Source organism: Chroicocephalus ridibundus, chromosome 1, assembly GCF_963924245.1.
Source record: "Chroicocephalus ridibundus chromosome 1, bChrRid1.1, whole genome shotgun sequence".
Taxonomy (NCBI): Eukaryota; Metazoa; Chordata; class Aves; order Charadriiformes; family Laridae; genus Chroicocephalus; species Chroicocephalus ridibundus.
In genome coordinates, this window is record NC_086284.1 from 161,754,189 (window position 1) to 161,773,223 (window position 19,035).

Genomic DNA, 19,035 nt, shown 5'->3' on the forward strand with positions numbered 1-19,035 from the left:
TAAAATGCTGTTTATGGATGACAACCAGCCGACTTGCATGAAAGCATCTGGTTCTCATGGTGCAGTTGGGCATGCAAGTGGGATTTGTGGTGTTAGCTTGTGCATGTACCACTGCCCCCTCCTTAATGGAAGGTGAGATTTGTGATAGTGTCACCATCTAGTGGCTGGACTGAACTAAGACAGTTGATGCCTTTGCTTTTCCGTTGGGGAAAAAGAGGCACTACACGTGTAGTAGCTAGTGTGTGCCTGGATGAAATGACTTGGTAATTACGAGTCTTTCACCATGTTGTTTCCTCAGCTTGGCAAAAGCTTGCCTTAATCTCACATGTCCACTTCCCTTACGTCGGTCGTTGCCTGTTTGTCCACTCCTTGCCTCACGAAAATAATGCCTTCTGCTATGGCAGCTATAAAGCCAGTGTCCTATTCTGCTTCATATCTGACCTTTAGGCTTATTTTTCCTATGAATCCTTGGGAAAATGGCCACGGAGTAAGTGATAAAGAGTGCTTGAGATAGTTATGTGTGCATTTGGGCAAATAAAAGTACGTAGAGGGCCTTTTTCTCCTATGCCTATTCTCATTTGTTTGCCTTTATAAGACCTCATCCAGTGACATTTGTAAAATATGTGATTTTTCTCTGTATTTGTGTGTATACTTGCATATGCAGGCAGTTTGTACCACTCTAGAGATGCTAGTGAAATACAAACCATTAGCTGTTTGCACTCTTCTAGTCCTGTGGTAAATCTCAGCCATCTCTGATTTCCTAAGCACTAAGCTATTTTACATTAAAAAAAAAAAACAAAAACAAGGGAAAAGAGATAAATACATTAATCATTTGTGATACATTGTGAGATGTATTTCTTGAATCCTCAAACACAGCAGGTTATTTTCTTAATATTTTTTTAAAATATCAACTAAATATCCATTTTTCTTTCTCTCTGTTCTCTCAATTTTAAAATCATGTCAAATGTTGAGAAGCAGCGCATATGTTTTCTCCTCTCTGAATCACGGTATGGCTGCCATGCTTATCAAGATTTATATCCTCATCTAATTTAACTTTTCATAAATAATTACAAATCATTCATGAGACCTTGCCAACTGCTCCAGTCCCACAAAGTGACCTGACCTGAAACCCCAAAGTACTGAGAAACATTCATCTTGGAGTATTTTCGTAGGCAGTACTTCAAAGGGATTGTGGTTTAAAAATATGCAGCTATTTTGGTGACCACTTGTGTGGGATAAAGTTTCCCATCAGTAATAGCAGGACTGTAATAGAGCTTCAGGGAGAAGGAAGGAGTTCAGGGGAGAAGTCACAGCACTCATTCTGCTCAAGCACTAGGAATCCCCAGAAGTAAACAGTTGATTTCATTAACACAACATGTACTGAATTTGAAATACTGTAATACACTGTAATACTCTAAGAAATACTGTAAATTTCTGATAATATGCAGAGGGTGAAAAATTCCTCTGGCAAGTATGCACACCTCCCGCTCAGTTACGATCAGTGCTCTTTATCTTCTGACCAGGTGTGAAGAGTGGTCCAGCAGTGTAACTGGTGAGCGGTGGCTTGAAGGAGCAAAGATTGGAACTGGGAAACATGTGGCTGCAGATCTGCAGCTTAGAACTCTGTTCTGGGCAGGTTTACAAGTGTCTGTCATGCGTGGAGGCTTAGGGTGATGAAGCTGGACATGAGTAGTCCTGTCCATCCAGCATTTCTCTCCAGTTACCCAGATGCATCTAATCCTTAGGGAGTGTGAATTTAGCCTCACAAAATACAGAGGGTAGACTTAAGTTGGAGGATCCTCTACTCCTTGGCCAACAGCTTGACTTTTCCTTCAATATGTGGGTTCTTTGTTCATTCCTAGCTTTTTGGTAAAGGAAGGAACTTGCCTAGAAAAAAATTGCCATTTGGGTGATAAAGGCAACTTCTCTGAGATACAGAGGGCTTCACCCATTTATAAAAGGCTTGAAGTGACAGCCCACATGAAGGTTTTTCATGGATTTTACTAGGTGAATTTACTAGGACGGTTTTCTTCTCTAACTTTACTGGGGAACATTAATATGAAAATACAGATCCTTCCACCTGCTTGCAAGGGTAGTGTTAGTTGAAATTCAGATGCAGTTACATGCTAGTGTAGATGCGTGTTTTGAATCTTTGGCCCTGTGGTGAAGCTGTTGATTAGTCCATAAATAAAAGTTGGTTTCTTTCTGAAGTGGCTGTGCTACTCTAACTAGAAGTTAAAGGGCTGCTAAGCTAGCAGTGAAGTACATGAAGCAAATGGGGGTTTAGATATTTTGTCAGCAATTGCGAATGTGCCTGTCATCTTTTATGCTAACTGTGTTCTGTTTTGGAAACCCTGGCGTTTTGCGATATTACCTTTTAATATATTTCTTATCATTATCAGTAAGAAATAAGATTTCATTATTGATTTCATATGTGTTGGGCAAACACCAGGTTTTTCAATTTCAGTGTATTATCAGATATGCAATAGATGAAGATAAGACTTTTGACGGCCTCTGCTATAGACTCCAGCATTAATGAAGTGCCCTGGAATTCACAAAGCCTTGAATCAAGAAATTGTGTTCTTTCTCATTGACCCTTAGGCAGTCTGGTTCTTACAGCTTCACTGGTGGTTGTGGTAGTTGGGGGCAACGAATGGAAGAACATAGTTCTTTGAAGATATTTGCAGTCCTCAAGGACATGCTTCAATATAGCTACTAAATTACGAAGAAGAAAGTAAATTGAAGTTTGAACAACTTGTTACATAGAAGAATCAATAAAATTGTACAGGCATTTACTGCCACTGGATAATAGAATTTTGAAAAAAAAAAAAGAATGAAGTTTTACACTGAATGAATGAAGGTTTTGTTGGTCCTTTGAATCAAAGCCAGCAGGACTGTCTTACGTCGTTTAGAATTTATTTGACAAGTCTGGCTGAAGCACAGGATATAAATCAGAGCAGAGTGAGTCTATCTTCATTTCACACCATTCTCATGGAACAATTTCCAGGAACTGGTGTATATAACCAGACTATCTCTTTCTTTAAATCTGTTTTTCAGATTATTCAGAAGGTTGGGACAAGCTTTTTGCCTCAGTAATTCGGTCTAGGTAGTGAACAAAAACTTAAGTCTCTTTCCCATTTCTTCCAGTGGGCTTCTACAGCTGTTTGAAACCTAAATGAGCTAAGAAGCAACAGGGTGTTTGTTTAATGTCCTGTATACCTAGCAAAATGGATCCCTGAACTTTGTTGCTGCTTTTAGGTAGTGCTGTAATGCAAATAATAACTTGTTGGGTTTTCCTGCTTGCAAAGGAGTACCTCCACTGCTTTATCTCCCTTCCATGCCTTTCTGCTTTTTACTGAATTGTTTTCTGTGGTGCATTAATATGATACATTCAACAAAACACAGATGAAATGCTGGAAAGATTGCTGTGAAAGCAGCACCTCTGTCCTGTGCAGGGAGTTATGGTCAGGACCTTCACAGGCTCAGAGGAAATGACGTACAAGGTCTGGTTTAGTTGCTGGATTTTAGTGGTCTGGAATTGTTGGGCTGTATATTCAGCAGAAGTGCATTGTTTGCAATGGTGTACCCATATATGCTTTATGCAAAAGTAGATTATATCTCCTCTTCCACAAAAAAGGGGTTTCTGGGGGATTTATGTATATTATTACTCGTGTTATGAGTATGTTGCATTCTTTGGATTATTCTACAGAATAGCTTTCATAGCCCTTGTAATGAGTAGCTTGATGAATAAGATTTTAGGTAAGATTTGCACAGTTATATTGTTTTGATGTTTCTCTTGATTGATGGAATTTTGAGTTCTTTATTTTTTTTGTCCTGTTGTTTGTATGAGTGGCATTTGGGGTACAGGGTTTTCTAACAGTGATCCTTATTCTTCCCAGGACTGATCTTCTCCAATCTCATTTTCTGCAGCCCTTGTAAAAATTAAGCCACTTCTGCTGCTTGTATAATGTGATATGATTGTTCTAGGGGAGTGGACTTCAGCTGAATAATGCCTGCCCTGTCACTAAGCTTTGCTCCTCTGCTGAAATGAGCTTTGCAGAACTTTTTCAAAGACAACTGATGGAACAGTAATAGTTTCTTTTGTGGAATGTCCCAAAAATAAATGATCAGAGAAATCTTCCTTAAGTACTCACTGTAAACTACCCACTAGATCCGAGTGACCTCAAAATCCTTATCTATGATAGCCTGGGCACAGTTGGCATTGCTGCGGTGTGTCCGTGTTACAATGGAGGTATGGTTACAGGCTGGATGCTGTGTGCACAGACGCACACACACTGCCCCTTACTATCCATGAAGAAATGAAGTGCAGTGTACATAAGGTCTGATGGGTCAGCTTTAGTTTGTCTTCCAGGTGGCTTCTGGCTGGCCTGGCAGCTTTCACTGTGGACTTGATGGTTGCTGAACAATCTGTTTTTGTAGAGTAGCCATTTGTTCAAGGGAGCTATTTGTTGGGAATTTTGTGGTATCTGAAAGGTGGCAGCTGTAGTGAAATCCTCAGATACAGGATATTGCAGTGCGCTGTACTATACTGTGATTGTTGGGAAACAGAAGCTGCACTGGGCACCCAACGAACAATTTAATAGTAGTATCTTGTTGAACGTCATTCTGTATGTTGAGAGTTAAGATGTTAAATACAAACTTCATCCCAGTGGCTTGGTGGAAATATTTTAACCTGCCCTGGTTCCAGCTATAGTCTGCTTTGCAGATTTCAGTGAGGTTTCAACATAAATAATGCTTGTTTTTATTCTTCACACAGAACTGATTTCTTCTAAAGAAATGCTTACTTTGACATCCCATTTTACATGACTTCATTGTGTGCGAGATTTAGAATAAATTGAGAGGAAGGCTGGCCTGGAGTTTTGTTTTATTTTGCAGAATAATTTATCTAAGTGGCTTTTTTGAAGTGGAGGGTCTAGCCTAAATGTTGTGTAAAGCTGTTTATAATTTGTTGTATTTTTCCTCTCTTTGACAGTGATCCGAGCTAAAGTTGTGGGGAAGAAGCTCATGAAAGATGGACCATTTGGAACGATGCGATATACAGTCAAGCAGATGAAGGTATTTTTGCAGACATTTCACATAGGGTTGTAGATATGATAATGATTCTGATTAACAAGTAACAATGAACTGAGTTTGCATACTTAAAATAACAGCACCTCAACTTTTTGTATTGCTCAGACAGAATGGAAAGTAACCAGCAGTTGTAGAAATTTGCCTGGAGAGGGGAAAGGAGCAGGATGAGGTCATTCCTGAATACGATGCTGAATACCTGAATTCTTTCTTTACTTTTAAAATTTCTTGCAGTAAAAGATGCCAGATGGGCTTCTGTAGATACTGGAGTCCTGCTTGTGTTCAACACACACAGTGTAAGACTGTGGAAATGCAAGCTTTTCCATGCAGCACTTTCATTAAATTCAAGATGTGGTGGTGGTAGGGGGTCTGTCATCTCTTCTTGCCTTGCATTCTTTGTCACCACCAGTTAGAATGATGGCATTTTTTTCTATGTATAGAACAAATGAAACTTGTATAGTGAAGTCTTTACATAAAGCTAAACCAAACTCTGTAGCTTTCAAATATCATCAGCTCAGAAGAGCTGTAAAGTACTGACTCAGAGATGAAAAGAGGTAGATCTCCTCCACCAGTTGCTTGGTATCTCTAGTTCCTGTCTTCAGAACTCTAATTCTGTGCTGCACAAACTGCACTCAACCTGATGCTTTGGACTTAGTTTTGTTTTGTTTTTTTTTTTTTTTTCTTAAACTGACTCCTTGTTATGTAATGCTAAAAATCAGCCCTAGATTGTTTTTCTTGGCTATGCCATTCCAGTCATAAGACTGGTTTATGTCTTTAAAAAAAAAAAAAAGAAAAAAAAGAAAGGGAATGGAAAAGCTTGGCAGAGACTGCAGAAATCTGAAACATATTAGACAAAGTAAACGTTCAGAAAAAAACAGTCACTTCCCTGCCTTATAACAGTAACTCTCTTTATAAGGCAGTTTATAGCTAAGCACGAAAGCTGGGAGGAGGAGACGCAAAGCCTGTTTCATAAGCTGTCGCAAAACCGCACATGTAGCCAAAGCTGGTCCTGGCATGGCTCTTCCACTGGAGTGGAATGCTTGCACTTTGAATAAGAGGGCATGAGGTGCTGGGCTTACAAATTTCCTTAATCTTAAAAATTTATTTTTAAGATTCAAAAGGAAATACATATTTGTTGATTAACTTGTATCTGTCAAAAAGGCAACAGGTTATGTTGCCTTTTTTTTTGCCCCCCCCTTTTTTTTTTTTTTTTTGGATGGCTGCCTCTGGCCTTATCAGGCTCGCGGCACTCTGCTGTTCTTGTCCACTCTTGTCACTCTCCAGCTCAACAAGCATACCGCACTTCACAAAACTACTCAACATCCACATGCTGCAGTGGCTTCATCAACTTTTCTTTTTCTGATTTCATCACCATCTGTCCAGGACCCCTACTTTCCCTCCTACTCAGTTCCAAGAGTTTGGTGCTTCCTGTCTAACATAGGACCATGAACAGGGTCTAGCAGTTATCTAGAATAACAGTGATTCCCAAAATTAATCACTACCCTTTACCAACCATAACGCTAGCCTCTCTCATAACTAATAATTCGGCCTTCTCCATTGTCAGCCAGTGAGCTGCAATGTCAGAGTTCTTTGGAACAGCATTAAGCATTCCTCCTCTGAGCCAGGAGCCTGCAGCAGTGTCCCTGCTATGAATAGAAAAGGCCTCTATGTGTCTTTTGCTATGGGAGGAACATAAGCCCAGGCAAGGTGTGAGCATGTTGAGTGGAGCAGCAGCCACTCTACTGTCAATGGAGACCATCATGTCAATCCTTAAATAAGATGTCTGAGCCTGTCGTGGCTGTTTTCATTGGGTTATTCTGCAGCACAGGGTCAGGGTGTTTACAGTAGATACTGCAGTAATCTGCAGTGTCCTTGTGCCGAGGCTACAAGAGAACAATTGCCTTTTTGCAGGAGCAGTTACACAGTGTTTTGTTAGGAAGCTACGTGTCCAACAAAAGCAAGAATGATTTTAGCAGGGAAATGGTGTGTTGGTCAAACTGCCTGTATGCCTGCTACATAGATGGTGGGCTGTTGAGATGTTGCATGCACATTTAACTATGACCTTTGGCAGGGAGAAACCTGAAGTAGTCAAAGTGCTCAGTAGAACTGGAATGTCCGGAGGACATAGTTCTTGATAAACAAACAAACCAAGCGTCTTCTTTGAAACCCTGCTGTCTTTCTGCTGAGCTTAGAGACTTCAGTATAAAGAGGGATTCAGCTCCATACAGTAGGGGAGCTCAGAATGACGCAGCAAATCTCTCCCTTGCTCACCCCAATGAAAGCTGACTGTCCTCCTGCTGAAAAGAAAACTAAGGAGGCCTGTGGCCCTGCACAGCTGCATGGGAACAACTCTGAAGATAAAACTAACATCAGTGTTTTTTGGCCACCTATAAACCCGTCTGCACCTGCAGGTGAAAAATAAACAAGCCATTTAGTCTATCAGTGTGTACTGAATTGCCTGTGAAAAGCATTGAGAGCCTTAAAAGGCAACAAACAATCTTTGTATTTCTTTCATGGGTTCCTTGGAGTTTGCTGTGGCTGATTCTTGCTCTCACTAACACTCCTGAACTCATTGCTGAATTTCACAACTAAACCAGCTTGGGGACTGGGCTGGAGCACAAGGTCAGCCCGCAGGCACAGAACAGTGCCAGGCTTTCTAGCATTCAGGTTTGTTGTCTGAAAAGGCCTTGTGCTTTTTCAAGTAACTTCTGCCTCCACCCACTGCTATATTTCAAGATCACGTGTCAGAAATCTGCACAGGACACACCTAACCCCTGCATGTTCTGTGATGCTGCAGTGCATTCTGAGAATAGCCCAAACCTATTTCAGGAAACTGCAAAGGAAACAAGGAGATAAGATATTTCTTCTCCATGTGCACAAACAGTCCTTGTTGACCATGGCAGCACTCTGCACAGGCTGCCAGAAGCAAGGAGGCTTTCCTTGGTTTGTTGCTTATCTGTAAAATGAGTCTAAGGGGTGAAACATGATAGTCCCAAGAGGAAAGAAGTAGGGTGGGATTAATTTAGTTTAATTTTAGACAGACTAAAATGAGGTGTTGGGTCCTTCCTGCTCTCTTGATTGTCAATGGAGAGGGACAGGATACCACCAAAGTGTAATTCAGCCCAGCAGTTGTAGACAGCTGTTTTAGGATGGGCTGAGATTGTTCTAGAGGTGCCTGTTCTTGGTGTTTGACTAGAGAGGATGCCTAATTCATATGAAGTGTCTAAATTTTAGGTAGCTGAAGGTTAGGCAAGATGACTCCAACCTTGGTATCTAGTGCGACCTCAAATGGGCGGGATAGAGGGAAGAACATTGTATCACAGGGTGAAGTTAATTATGCAGCAGGAACCACCATGGGATTTGCATGTGCATTTCAGAGGCAGTTTGGGGGCTGCTAAGGGGAATGCTGACACAGCTGGCAATAGCGTAGCTCCAGCAGACACCACCATGTGATGCTCGCTAATACTTTGTTCCCTGTCATTATGCTTCCAAAAATACGCATTTGTGGCGACAGGAGGACTCCGAGGGTAGCAGTTAGGAGAGAGGCTAGCTTTATGGTTGGTTTTCTTCTGACTGGTCTAATAGCACTTCCAGGATATCTTGTGTATCCAAAAATAATGCTTAAGGTATTGTTTTATTTGTTTTGAAAGAGAGCATCTGTAGAAAATTCCCCCGTGCCAAATTTTCTTTTTCCTCCACTGAGGACCAAGGTCATGGTGAATTTTCTTTAGTCATCAGAGGATGAGGCAGACTCCGTCTGCCCCCAGCACTGGGTCAATTAGCGTGACAGTTGCTAGCATCAATAAGGGTCACTGAGGGGTGAGCTGAAGTGCTTTTTGAGAGGCTGAGCATGCTTCCTTCAGGAACCCTGGCAGTGGTGTCCCTGATGGTAACATGAACAGGAAATTAGGTCCAGGGGTTGAAAACCAAACCCCAGTTCAGCATCAGTAGTTACTTCATAGGCAGTCGTGTTGAGCTTGATGGTGCAGAAGATGCAAGGAATGACGACTGTAAGGGTCCTATAGGAAGGGCCTGAGCACCTTCTCAGAGGAATGATTAGTCTAGCTTGTAGCCCTTTCTGCAAGGGGGAGAATGGGCTCAAAGTGTGCCTATGTAGACTTTATAGCACAGATACTTAATTAGCCCAACACTACTTGGAGCTTAGCACTCTGAGTGACAGATCACTGGTACTGCACATGCACAGCATACGGCTCTCTGCAGTACGCTGCCTGGAGAGACTGGGCAGCCCCAGCTGTTATCATAACTAGTCTTATCTGCTTAGATATTGTTATCATAGCTTCTAGTTGTGACGCCCACTAGAATGGGGTCTGAACACGATCTTTAGTCTGTGTGCCTTTCCTCACAGTACTCTTGGGAAGCAAGGCAGAGTGGTTCTACAGGAACACTCTGAGGAACAACAGTGTACTGAGGGATAAATAACTTATCCAAGGACAGACAGGATGCCTATGCCAGAACCTAGATCTCCAGCTATCTTGAGCATAATTGGAAAATCTGAGTAGATCATCCGATACCAAGAAAATTGCAGGGATAAAGTAGAGATGAGGCAAAGTTCAGTTCTTCTATATTCATTAAAAGATTCTGCTCACTTACGGACACAGGGGTGTATTCCAAACATGATCTGTGAGCTTTTGTTGATACAGTAGGATTAATTTAGAAAAATGCTTTCCTTGCATATTTCCTTGCACACTGGGTGTAGAAGGAAGGCTGGAAAATGCAAACGCTTTAGCATGTCTTTTACTGTACACAAAAGTGCTGTTACTGAGTTGTGATACTGTTATAATATTATTATGCTGATTGGGGTGGTATAACTTAGGAGAAAAAAACCTGGCAGACATTTCATGGATGCCCAGAAGATAGTTGGATCTCTCAGTGTAGTAGAATTAGTAGTATTTTTTTATATTTTAATATGCAGTATCTGGGCCTAGCATAAAACCTGTTAAATCAACAGACAACTTTCAGAAATAAAAAGGTTTTTTTGTTTTTAAAGGAGCTGGAGGAATAGTGAAATACCCTGGGATAATAGAGGACTTCAAGAAATAAAATATAGCTTGGAGGAGAATACTGCAGCTTAGGTGACACAGCACCAAGGATCTGTAGCTCTGGGATTACCTGGGATTTTTTTTCCTCTTTTGCCTCACTTTAATATTTACAGTTAAACTGAATGTGAATGTGCTCTCTATCAATAAAACTGACAGAGAAAAGGACAGGCTGGAAATGCATTGCAACTGTGATTCTCTCTGACTCTTACTGTTTTCCTTTAACATTTAAACATGGCCATTCTTACAATAGGTGGGGGAAAAAAGAGAGACTGAGTGCTTTGAAAAGATAAACAAATTTTAAAGGTGAAATTTGCAGGAAAATCATCCTCAGTGTTTCAGAAATAGAACATGTTTTATTGGGTCCAATGTACACATGCAGTGGTTGTTTCATTGCTATGCAGAGACTTCATTATGCTACTAACAGATGGGCATGAGTTTCCCTAAATTGCAGCGGTAAGGTCAGGTCAGATAGGGACACATACTAATTTCTGACTGCCAATATATCTGTGGGTTCATATTTCAATTAAACTGAACTGTAAGAAAGATTATGAAAAAGGAGAAGGAGTGTAGAGGGATTATGTATACATGATATTTTCTTTATGATGCCCATCAGTACTGAGCTAATTTTAGGAGATGGGGTAGAATTCTATTTCTGCATTCATTTAATTAGAGAAACATTAAATCCTTGCTGAGGTCAGCAGGAGTTGCATATGCTAAGTGTTTGAGAAGGAGGTGTCTGGCTTGATGACTTAGATCAGGTGCCAAAGGTTTGAAACTCTTACAGCAGCAACACTGGAAAATAGGGTCATTGTTTAAAAGAAAAATCCCTTAGTTCAGAAGAAATTGTTTAAATCACATGAAGGAAAAAGATTCCAAACTTGAAATACGTTAATTTCTCCCTAATTATGAGCTATGTAAGGGAAAAAATTGTTCAGAGTGTTGGCACTTCGCTCGCTCAGTGCCACTGGGACTAGTGTGAGTGGGGAAAAGTGGTCCCTGTGCTGAAATGCAATGGCTTGTTAGCAGGTGTGTATTCTGCTTTACCGGCAGATCTGATGGGGAGACTTCCATCAGAGTCCGGCTTGTGCCATTAGTCCTTCACCCTTCTAAACACTAAAAGTTCACTGCTTGCCACTACAGTCTAGGAAGGTAAACTGTAAAGAATCTAAATGAAAAGTTGTCATCTTAAGATTACTTAAAGCATTTTATTCTTTCTCTAGATGTACAGGGGGTTCCAGATAATGCCACATGTTCAGTACATCTACACAGAAGCCTCTGAGAGCCTTTGTGGAGTGAAGTTAGAGGTCAACAAGTACCAATATCTGATTACAGGTAAAGGACAGTGTACTTCTTCATAATCAAAACCTCTCTGTTCTATACATACACCTGCTAAGGACATGGGCGACTGTGTGGGCAGCTCTATACGCAGCTTCCCAAGTGTTAAGATGGCCAACAGTATTTTGGTGCTTAGTGCTCTTTAAGGCTGAGAGTCATTTTGCTCTCTAGATTTCCCTCTCTTTCCTGAACTATCTTTTATACCCAGCTATGTTGTGACACATGTGCTGTATGACAGTCCACAGCTGTTGTACCTGGGCTGGCATGTCTGTCACAGGGAACTTGTTGCTACTCAGCTGCGCCAGAAATGGAAGATCCCTTTTGGAATGAGCTGGAGAATTGCATGCTGCTGGGGCTGTTGCCAAGTTTTGTTTCTAGTGAAGGTGTCGATTCACTTTGCTCTGCTGTTGAGAGGAGCCTGACAGCATTACTCACCTGCATGTTGTTGCTGGTGCTTACAGCTGGCACAACGCTCCTAACTTAGAGAAGTGCTGTAATCTTGCTGGCCAGACATTCCCGAACCAGTTAATAAAAAGAAAGCAGTTGCTGAGCAGTGACTGAAGCCAAACATATTGAGAACATTAGCAATCTCAGGAAACGAGAAAAGTGCTCGAGCTAAGAAGTGCTAACTTGTGACCACGTCTCTGTTTTTAAGGCCGCGTATATGAAGGGAAGGTTTACACTGGCCTGTGCAACTGGTATGAGAAATGGGACCGGTTGACTCTGTCCCAGCGTAAAGGACTGAATCATCGTTATCATCTGGGTTGTGGATGCAAGGTATGTGCATCTCTAATTAGGTGGCATTAAGACATTCAAACCCTAGAATTCTGTTTCCCCTGGCTGGTAATACCAATAATGCTGGTGAACAGCCAGGAAGAAATGGAGGACAACAATTTTTACAGGGAAAATGTAAAGCTCAGCTTTAGTGTTGAGACCAGAGAAGAGACAATCAAAATAAAAATGCAGAGTCTATGCCTTTTTAATGCCCTGTTGGAGTTAATTGGGGTTGGGGAAGGCTTTCATAATCCATGCAGAATCATTTGCAGGTGAATGAAATCAGGTACCAGAGGCTTGGCAAGATATGTCCAGCTTTTTTCCTGTGTAAACATTTTGAGTGCTCAAAGCCTCACAGCCTGGCACTGGCACTAAGGTTTTTGTTCATGGCCCCAGGCCTGCAAAAACATAGACACAAGCTCGACTTTTCGGCACCTGACAAGCCCTTTTGACTCTGGAATTACCCATGTATGTGAAGCCAAGCACATGCTTACATGCTTATTGAACTGAGGCTGAAATTTGGGTTAGTAAGCAAGGTTGGAGGGAGTGGAATTTTGAATCCCTTCTCTCTGTTAAAAAGACATTTTATATAATGTTGTTTTTCCATGTAGCCTTACCTGATTGTTCTTTAAAATTGCAGATTAGGCCCTGCTACTATTTGCCCTGCTTTGCCACCTCCAAGAATGAGTGTATTTGGACAGACATGCTCTCCAACTTCGGCCACTCAGGATACCAAGCGAAGCACTATGCCTGCATCCAGAGGGTGGAAGGTTACTGCAGCTGGTATAGAGGATGGGCGCCTCCAGATAAAACGATAATCAATGCCACAGATCCCTGAGCACGCTATCCCTTCCTTATCTCCCCTCTCCCTTACTTGTGGCTGATCTTCCTTTGGACACTAACTCTTACCAGATCATGATGATGACAATGAAATTAGTGCCTGTTTTCATGCAAATTTTAGCACTTCGAACACTTAAAAAAGAAAAGAAAAAAAAAAAGGAAAGAAAAGAAAAAAAGTCTGTGCTACCTTACTGAATTTGTAATCACCTTTTCCATTTTTTGATACCACTCACTTTGATCAGATGACATTTGGGAGCTTACTTTTGCACACCAGAGGGAAAAGTGGGAGGGGAAAAAAAAAAAAAAAAAGAAAAAAGATGGAGCTCTTGCTCTCTTACATGTATCGTTAGCTGTAGCAATATAATCTCTATTTTTTTAGGAAAACAAAAATCTAAAAATTATGCCAATTAGGCACTGTATTCTTCTATGTGCTGGCTTCCCGTCACCCCTCCTCATGCACTAAGTGCTGAAAATACGTAGACAAATCTATTTGAAGGAAAACAGGTTTCCTTAATCAGATTGGCAAATGAAACCAACTGAAAAGAAACCCAGCCTAAACTCTGGAAAAATGACGTCCAAAAGAAATCCTCCTCTATGGGAGAGAGTAGCAATGTGATTGACTCCAGCAGTGGGAGAATTCACCTGGTGTGGCTGACCACATCATCTGGTAAAAGCATTGTTGACTGATTGTCCTAGCTAATTCAGTCACAGTGTGAATACAACAGCACATTTGAAGTTCTGGCTTTCCCCAGAACAAGAGAGAGTATTTTGTATTTTTTGTTGTTGTTTAAAAAACAAAAGCCCCATCCCCTATGTTCAGGGAGGTGAATACACCTACAGCAGAGCAGATGAAGTGCTGTGCCATCCTGTTTCGAGCATCATTGTCCCCTGACATTTTTGCAGCTTAGCTTCAACAGCAAAACCAGCTTGTGAACACCTTAAACCAAACAGATGCAAAAATGCTAACTGTAAATCAATCACATGGAAGAGGGAAAGGGGAGACTTGCGAGAGCTCTTACTATAAAAAAAAATCTATTGCCAAAATAGTGTTTTGCTGAACTAAGATGTATATACACATAACGACATAAGCTATTTTTGACAGGATGTGGAATTTTTTTGGTGTTATAAACAAAAGAATGGTTTGATTGTGTTTTAAAGACAGAAATATTGACATTCCGAGTCAGTGAGTTGTTCTTAAGATATTGACGCTCCAGTGTATCTGCAGTAGTGGCTACAGTCATTGTTTCCTCTGTACCTCCTTGCACCGCTGTTCCTCGCCTGCAGCTACACTAGCTGCATTTGTTTATATAGTGAAAGGAAGTGGGGGAGGGGGGGGCTAGGCAAGGAAAAGTGGTCTCCTAATAAGTGCTGGCTGGGATCATAAAATTTCAGCTGCCCAGAGGATTCCTTCTGTGTCAAGTGCTGTGTTTCCCTCTGGGCACTGTTAAGCATAGCTCTGTGCATGTGCTCACACCATGTCCTGCAGTGATGTGGGAGGAGGAGCCTTACTGTCTTGTGCTTTGCTGTTGACTGGAGAAGTTTTTTTCGTTCTATTTTGTTTTTTATTAAGAAAACTATAATATAATTTTTCTTATCAAATAAAAGTATTTTAAGTTTTAATGATGGTGAAGAAGGGGTGCTGACAAAATGGGTGACTGAGGTTTGGACGGGGAGGGCTTGGGCAGGGAGAAGATTATGCTTAACTTCATTTTTGTATTATTATGATTATTTATCTTAAGTTTCCATATATCTTCAGTTCATTCCACTTAGAAAGCAGAGCTGCCACCAGCAGTAAAAAGTGTTGCAGTGAATCCAGCTTGGGGCAATACAGCATTTTACAGTCAGTGACCTCAATTTACAGAGAGTTGTTTGGGACCTCTCTGCCAAATAGAAAGGAAAGGGTGTCTGAGATCAGCCCTGGTGCATTTTTACATTCCTTGCATGTTACCAGAGCTCTGACAAACATACGTCCCCTGAAATGCCCCATTTACTAGATGAATCGTTGCAGCAAAAAGCGTGCATTTTCATTTTTAACGTGAACTTTAAAGGGCATTTTAAAAGAGTTGCTGTAAGAGGTGCCTAGGTCTGCTGTGTATTTTTTTTCCAGCTGTTCTGAGTGGCAACGCAGCACAAAACACATTGAAAGTCTGTTTGATTTTCCTGTGATTCAGGCTTGGAACACTTTTCAGAAGTCCTCTTCCCTGTGACTACTCCTAAATCATGGGTTGGAGATGAGAGGGAGAGTAGGTTGCTTCACAGCACCCATCATAGGATGAGGTGGTGGGCCAGAATGTTGCCCCCTTTGGCAGAGTACGGGGTTGGGCTTTGGGCACAGTGGAGCAATCTCTGTTCAAGCTGTGCATGGCTGACAAAATCTCTGAGGGTCACTGAGGGCAGAGTGGAGCCGGCCTCGCCATCCTCACTGTTTGCATCGTGTGGAGTCGGCATCGCTGGAGATGGTCCTCCTCAAGCTCAAGGTGACTTTGCAAAGCTGACGTCTCTTTGAGCTGCAGCCGCTTTTCACAGCTTTGGAAGGCTAAATGAAAATGCCCCTCGATGCAGTGAAGTGTTGATTTGAATTTTCATTAAGCTGCAGCTCTGCATATTTTACCTGTCACTGATTCATTTAGCTAGCTGAGACATCACAGTATTGCACTCAAATTATTGTGAAAATATTTGCATTCTAATACTATGAGGACCTGTGTCCCTAAGTAGGATATAATGTAGCTATATGCTTTGTAAACAACAAAACAGCAGATGCATTACCAGAAAATGAAGTGTATTCCCATTTTATATTGCAGACGGTAAAATATTTCTGAGATGCAGACAGCTAGACCGGCAGGGGTGGGGGTTTGGTAACGAATCTTTCCCCTTGCTGTGTAAAGAAACAGTTGTTAAGGCTTTTAAAAATGCGGAGCCTAAAGGAGGGGGAAGAATCCAGTAAAAATACATTTCTTTTGGGAGGCTTCTTAGTTTTGTTTCTGTGCATGCTATCAGGGACATGTATTTCTTGGGCTAAGCTTTAGCTTGTGCTTGCATTAAGAACCTGTCTGAAGGCTCCCTTGAAGTGGGAGGGAGCCACTAAATAGATTGAACAGGTTCTAAATCAGACTCAAAAGACTTCTTCCTTTCTGTCTGCTCTCCTTTCTTCTGTCTTGCTAAGTCACTTCTGCCTGCCAGTGGACAAAACTCTCTTCATTACAGCAGGCCATGCGGTCTGTAGGAACACCAGGCATGGAGATGTGAGGAGGCAGGTGTGAAGTTCTCCCTAAAATGTTACGCCATGGAGCATACAATGGCTTGCAGCAGCACAAATGTCTTCCTGTCACCTCTGACGTGCTCCTCACTTCACCCCATAACCTGAGCTCAGAGGAACTGTCAATGGCACAGCTGATGTGAGCACGACCTTTGGACATGTACAAGATGAGGGTTTCCCCTGCCCTCCCCTATGCTTTGGATATACCAACATTATTAAAAGTACATTGAAAAAAGCGTAGCTCATTTCTAGACAGTTGCTGCTCACTTTCCTCTTTATAGATATTTTTCCTTATTTCCTTGAGAGTGTTTTCCCCTTTCGAATTACCAAAAATATGAAAAATGTATTGAAGGTTTGGGAAAGATTGAATTTGATTTTCCTTTTCCAAAATGGGAGGGGGTAGAGAGCAGGAGGAGATCTGTGCATGCAGTACCTTGAATAACGTCCTCCTGTGGGAGGCTTCCCCCTCCCCTATATGGGACAAACCTGCCATTTTAGGTCTAAATTTCCTATGTTTTGAAGCGTTACGTGGCCCTTTAGGTAGGGCTATTCTAAAACCTAACTATATCACTGTATCCCGTCCATACGCGGCTGGAGTGAACTGGTATCTCACGGTGACGGGAAACACACTGTTGTGTTTTTTACAGTATAGCCTGTTTGAAGTAAAGGCCTCCATGGGAACAAGTTTCCATTCTTTCAGATGTCTCTGAAAGTATAAATCACTTACAATGTATTGTATAGCTTAGAAGGGCTGAACAAAATGTAGGGAACTGCAAAATTTTTTGTTCTTTTTTAGAATAAATGGCTTTTGGGGCTACCAGTCTTGAGGAAAATCTTAAAAAAATCCACTAAACGTTTGCTGCTGCTTTGCCTGTATTGGCTTCTCCTTCTCTCTAACACTGTCCTTCCTTCATAGAGCCACTCTGCTGTTCCTGATAGTCATGGAAACTTGGGGAGGGAACCAAACCCGTGTGAAAAATCTTGTCCGGAAGGAATGTATTTGTTGCTAAATTTTCTAGCACTGTTTACAGTTTTCCTCCATGTTATTTATAAATTTTATATTCAGTGAATGTATATTGTCTTTTAAGGTAATGTTGCATAATGTTCACTTTTTATAGTGTCCTTTTATTCTAAACAGTAAAGTGGTTTTATTTCTATCACAGACATTCTGTCTCTGCTTCACTTATATTAGTTTCTGTCCATTTCAGATGTACACAAATGGATTTGCAAGTGGATTTATTCATTTCCGTCCCTTTCTTGATACTGTTTTATTGGGCCCAAAGCAGATATTCCACCTCTAGCAGTTCTTGTGCTTTGGCAAAGATCCCTCCAGCAGTCCTTCCCTCTTTTTAAGAGGTTGATCTCTCTAAGAATGGTTATTGGGGTCATAAGCCCAGGAGAGGCGAAAAATCCCTTTTGAAGTTAATGCATCCCACTTGTTAACTGGCCGTAGGGGGTCACTACAGAGCAAGGCAGTCGTCATGGCTGTCACGTAGCACCAGAAGGACCTTAGAAGAAGTTGCCAGATTGCTCTTATTTCCAGTAAACTGATCATGGGGAGGAGGGTTGAAAGGTACATGCCTGTGGCAAAGGGAAGAGACATTCATCTTTTGGATCTTCTCTGCTGTGAAATGTCAGAGCCTTGTGTCCTCTCTTCAGGTTTACTGTTTAAGGCTGGTTAAAAATACCTTGTCACAAGAAGGACGCTTCAGAAAGAGCATTTTCAGCTCTCGCTTTTACTTTAGGAAAATCTCTATTCTCTACATGGATGAAAGAATGAAACAGATTTTAAAATCTGTTCTATTTTTAACCCAAAGGTTTAGAAAGTAAACTTTGGAAAGTTTTGGACATAGAAGGATGACGCGCTCTCTTATGTGAGAACTTCATTACTTAAAGTATATCACATTGCAAAGAGGTAAAACCATAACAATAGTTATAAACACTTCCAGGGGGTCAGCCATCAAAGTACCACAGCGTATTTTACGAGTGCTAACTGGTGTGGCTTGAAAATGCCACTGGGAAAGGGAAGAAATACAGTGGGAAAGGGGGATCATGATATTCCTATCTGACACCCGGAGAAGCTGATGCACAGTGGGTGAGCAACTTCCACAGGTACTCGGTGGAGCCATGACTGCAACAGAGCTTGCTTGGTGTAAGCCCTTGCCCTCTCAGCCTCTCACGGCCCAGGATACTGTGAAGATGCACCCCGAAAAGATCTTGAGAAGTTCTGTAGATGCAACCTGTGAGGCAGACTCCCCACCTGGAAAGGGCTGGCCTGAATTTGCCCAAGCGGATTGTTGCTTGTCTGAATGTTTGGAAAGGGACTGATTTGAAACAGATTACTCAAGCTTGCATGTCAACAGTCATGTTTGTGTTCAGATGAGATTGTCGACAGCTTAAAAAGGTTTCGGTATTCATTTGCAAGTAAGCGATAGCATCTGCAAGTAAGCAGTAGCATTCCAAGTAGGTGATCAGTTATAAAGATGACAAATATGTGAAATTAGGATCAGTGGTCCGCTAAACTAAACTACTGTGCTGGTAACAAAAGCATTTACAAGCTGAGGAATCAAGAATCAGGTTTCTAGACAAGAAAATAATGCAAAATAGTACTAGCTAACTTATTTGCAATAAAAACCTTAACAAAGTCTTCCAAAAATACTATTCCTGCAGTGATGGTCAGAC

At 41.4% G+C, this 19,035-nt stretch overlaps 2 protein-coding genes across 2 annotated transcripts in view; one reads left to right on the plus strand and one right to left on the minus strand.

The window, feature by feature from the left end:
- The window catches only part of TIMP3 (TIMP metallopeptidase inhibitor 3), a 39,208-nt gene extending 21,691 nt beyond the window's left edge, over nt 1-17,517 (plus strand). The window contains exons 2-5 of the mRNA XM_063321554.1: nt 4,994-5,076; nt 11,369-11,480; nt 12,139-12,260; nt 12,898-17,517. Coding sequence (XP_063177624.1) covers nt 4,994-5,076; nt 11,369-11,480; nt 12,139-12,260; nt 12,898-13,095 — 515 coding nt within the window. The 3' untranslated portion in view covers nt 13,096-17,517. The remainder of the gene's footprint in view (nt 1-4,993; nt 5,077-11,368; nt 11,481-12,138; nt 12,261-12,897) is intronic.
- Nucleotides 1-19,035, minus strand: part of SYN3 (synapsin III) — a 200,390-nt gene that overhangs the window by 113,410 nt on the left and 67,945 nt on the right. The window lies entirely within an intron of this gene.